Below are 8,997 nucleotides of genomic sequence, written 5' to 3'. Positions count from 1 at the left end.
AAAATAAAATAGGGGATGAAAATGAGGATGTAGAAGCCTCCTCATCCCGCTCCACACAGTAGATATCTCTAGTCTAAGACATTATTAACATCGGAGTAACTTTTTAAAATTAAATAATATATATGGGTTAGGACTTGAAATTTTTTACTTTTTTACCGTGTAGTTATAACGTTTTGAGTAAATATAGTCGGAAAAAATAGTAATGTTTATGGAGTACATGCTGTTTTAAGCATATACTGTAATAATGGCCTATCAGGTAATTTTCAATTTCATTTAAAATTTAAAATTTAAAATTTTACTTTTAATATATTGAAAGTTAGCACATGTTTCATTTTTTACCGAATAGAAATGACTAATCCTGACTAATCCGAGAGAAACTCAACACCACTATTCTTGAACAACTAATACAATAGTGAAAAAAAAAAAAAAAAAAAAAAAAAAAAAAAAGAAAGAAGCAAAATTGAATTCAATTATCAACTATACCCATATAAAATAGAATTAACCAAGTATTCGAAACATACCACACCAAGATTTCATAAAACCATACCAATTTTCAAATCTAAATAAAGCAGAGTTTACACGAAGAAGATTTGACTCTCTTAAAAAAAGACTCGAAGAAGATAAGAAGACTTGACTATGTTAAAAAAAAACTTGAAGAAAATTTGAGACTGGGAAAAAAATCCAACTAGATATTATTAAAGAATAGAGGGAATCCGAACTCAATCAAGATGATACAGATCAACCCCTTCTTATTATGCCAAAGATCTTACCATTTTCGAAAGAACGGGAGTTAACGTCTCTTTTCTATCTCACTTTCTCTCTAAAAATCTCCTTACTTTCATCCTTGATTATACAACTCACTAAGACAGAACTTTAAGAATATTAAAATCAGAATCGTTGAAAAGAATAACTAAAGTAGGTGCTAAATTTGTGGTTTAAACTTCCAAAATTTCTTGCTTTATGCCAATTGGATTCTTATCTTATCTTAGTATAAACACAGTCAAAGCATGACCTGTTTTAGAAAGGTATAGAATAGGCTTATTTATGGGTATAAATTCCATTAAAATGCCCCATGCTAGAAACCTTGATGGGGATGTATAACTCTTACCGTCTCTCGCCCGTTTCAAACGAACACTTGACATTCAAATGAAACATATTCAAAGTTTAAGGATTACTGTAAGATTTCACTTCGGTTGGGGAGGAGAACGAAGCATTCTTTTTAAGGGTGTGAAAATTTTTCCCTAGCAGACACGTTTTAAAAACCTTGAAGGGAAGCCTGAAGGAAAAGCCCAAAGAAGACAACATTTGCTAGCGATGGACTTAGACCGTTACAATTGGTATCAAAGCTAGATACCGAACGATGTGCTAGCGAGGAAACTGAGCCCCGAAGGAGGTGGACACAAGGCAATGTACCAATAAGGACGTTGGGCCCCAAAGGGGGTGGATTTGGGAGGTCCCATATCGATTGGAGAATGGAGCGAGTGCCAACAAAGACACTGGGCCTCAAAGGGGGTGGAATATGAGATCCCATCTCAGTTAGGGAGGAGAACAAAACATTCTTTATATGAGTGTGGAAACCTCTCCCTAGTAGACGCGTTTTAAAAACCTTGAGGGGAAGTCCGAAAGGGAAAGTGCAAAGAGGACAATATCGACTAGTAGTGAGCTTGAGCCTTTACAATCACAATGAGTTTCACACCTTAAAACATTTATCGATCAATTTGAAGTAAATTTTGGCAAAAAAAGTCGAGTATCCCCGGAAGATGAAACAGACTGGAAAGATGATTGATTGCCAAGAAGGACCATCTGAACTCATTATTATTTCCTGGATATGATAATTATTCAGCTAATACCATTTCCTGAGCCAATAGAGCCTCTCAAAAACGCCTATATTGAGCTCTACTAGTCATATGGGAAATGTGAAAACAGCCTCAGAAACAGGTATCACATTCAAATGGTTATGCTGTATTGTTGAATTTACTCCAAAAAAAAACAGCTCAAGATGATGATAAATATTTCTACCAATGTAATCTTGAACCATACCTGGAGCTCCAATGATTGATCAACTGATAACTCGAATCATTTGTATAATAGTGCATCACGGCCTGGACCGACACCGATGTAATGCACGGGTATGCCCACGAGTTCTTCGATCCTTGTTACATATTCTTTTGCAGCCTTAGGAAGGTCAGAATAATCTCTTATTGAAGAGATATCACACATCCATCCAGGCATTGTTTCATATTCCACCTATACGCAGGAAAACAAACGGGAAAAAGTAAGACTGTTGTAAGATTCTGGATTCAGGAGTTGAAGACCTTGAAATTTAAGAAAATTTGAACACCTAATTTAGTTTATGACTTGGAAACAAAAGAGCAATATAACATGATACAGTTGCAAACAAAGAAAATGCTAATAACCATGGACAACATCAAAGAACTTTAGACAATATTAAAAACGCTTTTTTTTTGTTCAATAACAGGGGTGGAGATTCAAACTTCCGACCTTGATCAATGTTATAATGTCTTTAACTATGAACTATACTCCGGTTGACTAATTTTTTACTTGAAACTTAAAGCATTTCATTTCCTTTTCGAAATAATATGGTTTTCTAATGCATTTGCCTAAAAGACCACACGTCCAAAGATATGCATGCAACATAATAAAAAAATAAAAGAAATCGTATTCTTTATCAAGACAATCAAAAGCCCGAAAACATCCAAAAAACATCCAAAATCTTGGTCGAACATAATCCCAAACTGTAACAATCCAAGCCCACTGCTAGCAGATATTTTCCTTTTGGGATTTTCCCTTTCGGGCTTCCCTCAAGGTTTTTAAAACGCATCTGTTAGGGAGAGATTTCCACACCCTTATAAAGAATGTTTCGTTCTCCTCCCAACCGATATGGGATCTCACAATCCACCCCCTTCGGAACCCAGCGTCCTCACTGGAACACCGCCCGGTGTAGCGGTGAGCTTGGGCTGTTACACAACCATTCCAAACACTTTAATGAAGTAACAACGAAAGAACACGTGAGAGCATATTCAAACACAACTAAATGCACGTCAGATTTTTATCTTTTTTGAAACACAACTTTTTGCTGATTTTTGAAAAGTTAACACAAGAATAAATGACATCAACCTATAAAGTTTTTGGCTGGTCTTCTAAAGCCATATGCACCAAGCATAAACAAGTGAGTAATACTGTTCTTTATAGAGACATAAACTACCAAAGAGCATTCAAAATCTTGCAGCACAATACTCCCCAAACTTTCAACTTAAGTAACAATGAAAGAACACGTGTGAAAGGTCTTCTCCAGCCTTTTATTTATCTTTTATTCTCTTACTTTCTTTTATTTCTTCTTCTTAAGAACACCTAAAAGTCACAATTCTAAAACCATTAACTAAACCCATAGCATCGAAGTTAAAATAAAAGCAAGGAAAAAGGATGCATAATGCTTGCCTTTATTTGTTCAAGAAGACTAAGATCTGCGGGAAATGATTCGACTGGTGTTCCATCAGGTGCTCGATAAGAAACCCCCAGTTGTATCTCAGACAGTTCTGAGAGAACATCGAGTTTCGTAAGATTCAGAGAAGAGAAGCCATTAATTTTACAGCAATATTTTAGAGCAACTATATCGAGCCATCCACAGCGACGAGGGCGACCAGTTGTGGTACCAAATTCTTGACCAGCAAACCTAAGGAGGTCACCCCCCTTTCCCAAGATCTCAGTAGGAAAAGGGCCAGAACCAACTCTAGTAGTGTATGCCTTCACCTGCAAGGATCAACAGAGAACCTTAAGGATATGCACCACATCCAATATATAAATCAGCTTTCCATCAAGAAGGAAATAAAGAAACAGTGAATCAAAAGAAACTCACCACTCCTATAAGATCACCCACAACTTTTGGAGCAATTCCAAGACCGGTGCAAATTCCACCTGCGGACGGGCTGGAAGAAGTTACGAAAGGATAAGTACCAAAGTCGATGTCAAGCATAGTTGCTTGACCACCTTCAACCAAAATTTTCTTATTATCAGAGATGGCTTCATTGATGAAATGCACAGTGTCAGTGATAAATGGTTCCAATCTCTCAGCATATCGTTTGTACTTCTCGACTTCTTCCTTCAGAATTTCTGGGGTATAGACAAAATCCTTGAATCTCGACGCAGCATCGGAGAGTAGAAGGTCGAGCTTCTGAGGAAGTGTATCCAAGTGCCTCAAATCACCCACTCTAATACCATTTCTAATCACTTTGCTAGAGTAACAAGGTCCAATCCCTCTCCTGGTTGTTCCAATGAAAGATTTAGCTAACTCAGCTTCTCTTAAGCCATCCACCTCCTGATGAAAATCAAATAACAGATGGGCTCGGTCAGACACCAAGATCCTTCCCTTGCATGAGACTCCACTCGCTTCTAGACGGTCGATTTCTTCGAAGAAACCGGGCACGTGCACCACAACTCCGTTTCCAACAACACATAAAGTACCTTCATTAAGGATCCCTGAAGGGATGAGATGAAGAGCAAACTTCTTCCCTTCTGCATTATAGATTGTGTGCCCAGCATTAGCCCCACCCTGCAAATCAGTTTGAACTCTCTCAGACAGTTCCAGAAACCAAAGGTGTCATACTACACATCAGGATATCACATAAAAACGCAACATAGAATCAAAATGGCTCATCGACTCTTCTAAAACCGGATGTGCAAATACAGAGATAAATCATAGCCACCCTTTGGCCTTCACCATTGCAAATATAACAACACAAGGTTAGAAGAAGATTCTTATATGCTTCGATAACGTCAAAGTGCCTCTGGAAAGAAAGAACAAAAAGAACAAAGAGATTCTGAAATTGCAAACAAAATAAAACGAGGTTCGCATGGAGGCAAGTAGAAATAGAGCAAATCAATAAACAAATCCAAATCCAATAGAAAAAGCAGAAGAAACACAACAAAAACCTGAACAGAAAAATTATCCCAAAAGAAAAATGAAATCAAATCTTGAAGACTACCTGACAACGAGCGACGATTTCGAAGTGCTGTGCCAAGATATCAACGAGTTTACCTTTACCTTCATCACCCCACTGGCAGCCCAACACTCCCGATACTTGACTAAGTTCCCCAATTCGTTTCAGCTCATCCTTCCCCGCTGACTCCGGCGCACTGACAGACGAACTAACCGCCGCCGCGGGTTTAGCAGAGGAGCAAACGACGAGTGCAGGATGACGTCCGGAAAAGGGTCTCCGGCAGGCCGGCGACGACAATTTGGCGGCGGAGAAAAGAGTGGGCTGGAAAGCAAGAGAAGAGATGCTCATGGTGAAGGAGTGAGGAGAGAGAGTGAGGGTTTGGAGAGAGGGATTGAAGTATCTAGTATCAGAGAAGGCGCGTGGCCTGTAATTGCCCGTTGTGTTAGAGAAGGCGCGTGGCCTGTTATTGCCCTTATTACGCCCAATCCTTCTGCTCCTGCATGTAACTGCCTGCATCATTATTAAACACCTAATTTACCAATTCTCCTCCCAGATTTTTTTTATTTTTTTTATTTTTTTTTATGGAAAGAAAATAATATATGTTTTGGAAAGGGGCTTAAATTTTTTGTCATAGAGCGGTTTACATGTTGACTTAGTTTAGAACGTTTCGAGTATCTTTAGCACCTTAGGATCATGAGCGGCGATCAAAGTTCTAAACATGAGTACACTCAGAGATTGGATTAGCCTGAAGAGCTAACCCCGAGCATCCTAAAAACATGGGATGTAGTCTAACCCACCTAGATACCCTAAAAACCTAGTAAACTTTCATGATATCTAAGTAAGACTAAGGAAGCTTAACAGGACCCCGATACTACTTGAGTGACAATTGAACGTAGAAACAGGCAATCCTATAAACCAGTCTTGGAAGAGACTTGGACTACACGGGTAGTTATCAAGATGAGAACTCATATTGAAGGTAGAAACAAGTCAAGACTGACGCTGCAAACCAATCTTGGAATAGACTTGGGATAACACGGGTAGGTGGCTTAAAGAGAGTATCTCTATTGAGTGTAGAAGCGGGGCAAGGCTGAAGTCATGATTCCGTAAATTGTTTTTGGAAGAGACTTGAGACCACACGGATAGTTGGCACATGATGAATCGTTTGGGACTTCGAGGCCTACATAGAAGGTCAAATTGTTGTCAAAATAGGCCCAAACATCCTAAACCCTAGAGAAAAATCTGTGAAACTTACTAGGAAATGGATGCGATGAGTGCATATAGGTAGACTGCTCACCCTTTTCCCTTCTTTTTCAAGTACTAGTTAAGGTGGGGAGGTACTCTGGAGCTACGCTATCACAAAGGTGTGTTGACCCGAGACGTCAATTAATCTGTATTTTTTTAGGGTTGTCAATTGTATTCTTTTTGTATCTCGCTCATATTCCCCATTCGTAAATTTCTTGATCAACACTAATTTGCACTGTTTTCGGACTTTGACAATGATGTTGTATGGTTTTAATTTGCACGAAATTTTATTGTGTTTTTCGTAGTTTTAATTGTTTGTTTTAATTTACTGTTATTTTATTTATTTTCAATTTTGTCATTTCGCAGTCCAATTTTTCAGAGCCACGATAATCAGGTCGTGACAACAAGGGACTACATAAATAGATAATATGAGGAACTAGAGAGAGGACAAGGGACTACATAAGTAGATAACATGAGGAACCACTACCCTAGGTAAAATAAACTCACCTTGAAAGGGGACGAGAGACTACTGCTACCGAGTATAAAATAAACTCTCTATTTAGCTCATGATAGGTGTCATTATCATATATGGTAACAGTCACAGGAATTCCTAGACTAGGCCCAAACTTTTTGAAACCTAAAGAAAAGCCTATGGTAACCTAGTAAGTTAAGGATGTGATTAGAGCCTACAAATATGTTACGTAGTATTTTTTTATATACTCTCCCCTTTCCCTTTGTATTTCGGGAATATATTTTGTGGTATAACTGTAATTAGTTATGAAATATATGTTAGATATCCTAATCAATTAATATTTTTTTCTGGTAGGTAGGAGTTTTTCAGTATATTTTATCTTATTTTCAGTATTTGGTTAGTATAATATTTTATCTTGTTTTTCGGAGTTAGTTGGTAGTTTGTATTTTATTTAAATTTTGTGAATATTAATGAAGATCACATTTTCGATCCCACTTTTGTTTCTCATTCTTAACATGGTATCACGACACCGATCTTAGTGTTCTTAAATATCAAAATTTTCTTTATGGCGGAATAAGTCAAATCTAGCTTCAAAACTTTGGAGGTTGATTTAACACATTCTTATTATATTCATCCCTCTGATCTCTAATCAACCAGAATATTCACTTGTTCTAATCAAATTAAATGAGACAAATTATCAATTCTAAGTAAATGAGTCATGCATGCTCTTATTGCCAAAAATAACATTGCATAATTGAAGAACTATCTTAAGATGCAAATTCAAAAGAATTTGAACTTTGGAATCCATGCAACAATATGATATTATCTTGGTTAACTCATTCAATTGAAGCAAATATCGCTGAAGGTATTATTCACGCCAAGACAATATCATTGTTGATCTTGGTTAACTCGTCAAGTGTAGGTTTATCTTCACGATTAATTCTCACAAAATAATGCTCCAGCAATTTTTCAGATACAAAAGTCGATAGCAATGATGTCACAGGAAATCATGTCATTTTCATCATATTTCACCAAGCTCAAAGCACTCTGGGATGAATTGGAACTGCACCGCACACCATTTACCTATAATCAACGCCAAGTACATGTTGATCAACACGAAGAAGACAAGTTGATACAACTACTCATGGGGCTCAATGAATCTTATAAAATGGTGAGGTCTAACATATTGATGATGATCGATTACCTAATGTGAGGCAAGCCTATTTATTATTTGTACAAGAAGAGATGCAACGGCAGGTAACTTTTGAACCTACTGAGAATTTCCCAATTGTAGCAGCAGTGGAGAAGAAGACAACATATTGAAAATTCACCAAGGACAAATCATGTGAACACTGTAATAGAAGTTGTCATACAATTGATGAGTGTCGAATCCTAAGTTTCTTTGTAATTTTTGCAATAAAAGGGGACATATAGAAGATCGATGTCGATAGAAAAATAATTATGGAAGGACAGTACAAGTCAATCAACACAGCAATCGTTGGTATCGATCATATGAAAATATGGCTGATATTTCTCAATTGAGTACAGAAGAACCGTCACCTAATTTCATTCAAATTTTTTCTTTTAAGAAATTACAACATATAGCACAAGCCTTATCCCTACTCAATCATCGTTCTTCTAGTAATTCTAACAATTACATCAATGTTCTAGGTTTGTTTCTAGTATCTGCATTATCCATTAACTCTGCTAGTTCTAATTCATAGATTATCGATAGTGCAGCTACGGATCGTATATTATCCAAAGCTTCTGTTATGAATGAACCAAAGGCGGCAATCATTTTTACAGTAAATTTGTCTAATGGAAGGACAACACATGTGTCACATACTCGCAATGTTTCCTTTAATCCTAACCTTATATTAAACAATGTTTTATGTGTGCCTTCATTCAATTTAAACTTGATGTCCATCAGCAAATTTACCAATGACTTGAAATGTTGTGTCACTTTCTATCCTGATTCTTGTGTTATGCAAAATTTGGCTACGGAGAAGATGATTGACCCGGGTAAACAATTTGAAGGTCTCTATCATATTTCTTCATCTCCAATCAAAGCTTTAGCTCATCATGTATCTCAGTCATTTGATCTGTGGCATTTACGTCTAGGTCATCCTTCATTTTCTCGTTTTAAAACAAACTAGATTGTCTTTTCCAAGAAGCTCAATCACAACATATTCTGCTTTTGATATGTTACATTGTGATATTTGAGAACCTCATAAAATTTCCACACATTTTGGTTTGTGTTTTTTCTTACTATTGTTGATAATTTTACTCGATATACTTTAGTTTTTCTTATGCAACATAAATCAG

General features: G+C 36.9%; 1 protein-coding gene across 1 annotated transcript; it reads right to left on the bottom strand.

Moving 5' to 3' along the window:
• Positions 1-1,782: 1,782 nt before the first annotated feature.
• On the bottom strand, positions 1,783-5,350 carry LOC111435468 (adenylosuccinate synthetase, chloroplastic-like). Its single transcript, XM_023072841.1, has 4 exons — positions 5,004-5,350; positions 3,878-4,570; positions 3,460-3,771; positions 1,783-2,247 (listed from the first exon to the last, which is right to left on the bottom strand). Exons 1-4 carry the CDS (start codon positions 5,304-5,306, stop codon positions 2,077-2,079), a joined length of 1,479 nt encoding a protein of 492 aa, XP_022928609.1. The 5' UTR covers positions 5,307-5,350; the 3' UTR covers positions 1,783-2,076.
• Positions 5,351-8,997: the final 3,647 nt, after the last annotated feature.

This window comes from Cucurbita moschata, unplaced genomic scaffold, assembly GCF_002738365.1.
Source record: "Cucurbita moschata cultivar Rifu unplaced genomic scaffold, Cmos_1.0 Cmo_Scf00049, whole genome shotgun sequence".
In the NCBI taxonomy this organism is placed as follows: Eukaryota; Viridiplantae; Streptophyta; class Magnoliopsida; order Cucurbitales; family Cucurbitaceae; genus Cucurbita; species Cucurbita moschata.
Note: the sequence above shows the minus strand (reverse complement) of the source record. Positions and strands in the feature narration are given on the sequence as shown.

What these genes read in the sequence shown, in the direction of transcription:
- LOC111435468 (XM_023072841.1), bottom strand. Translation starts at nt 5,306, where the DNA reads ATGAGCATCTCTTCTCTTGCTTTCCAGCCCACTCTTTTCTCCGCCGCC. An exon ending in AAATCGTCGCTCGTTGTCAG is followed by an intron (nt 4,571 to 5,003) that starts GTAGTCTTCAAG and finishes ACTGATTTGCAG; the next exon opens with GGTGGGGCTAATGCTGGGCA. An exon ending in TGGGTGATCTTATAGGAGTG is followed by an intron (nt 3,772 to 3,877) that starts GTGAGTTTCTTT and finishes TGATCCTTGCAG; the next exon opens with GTGAAGGCATACACTACTAG.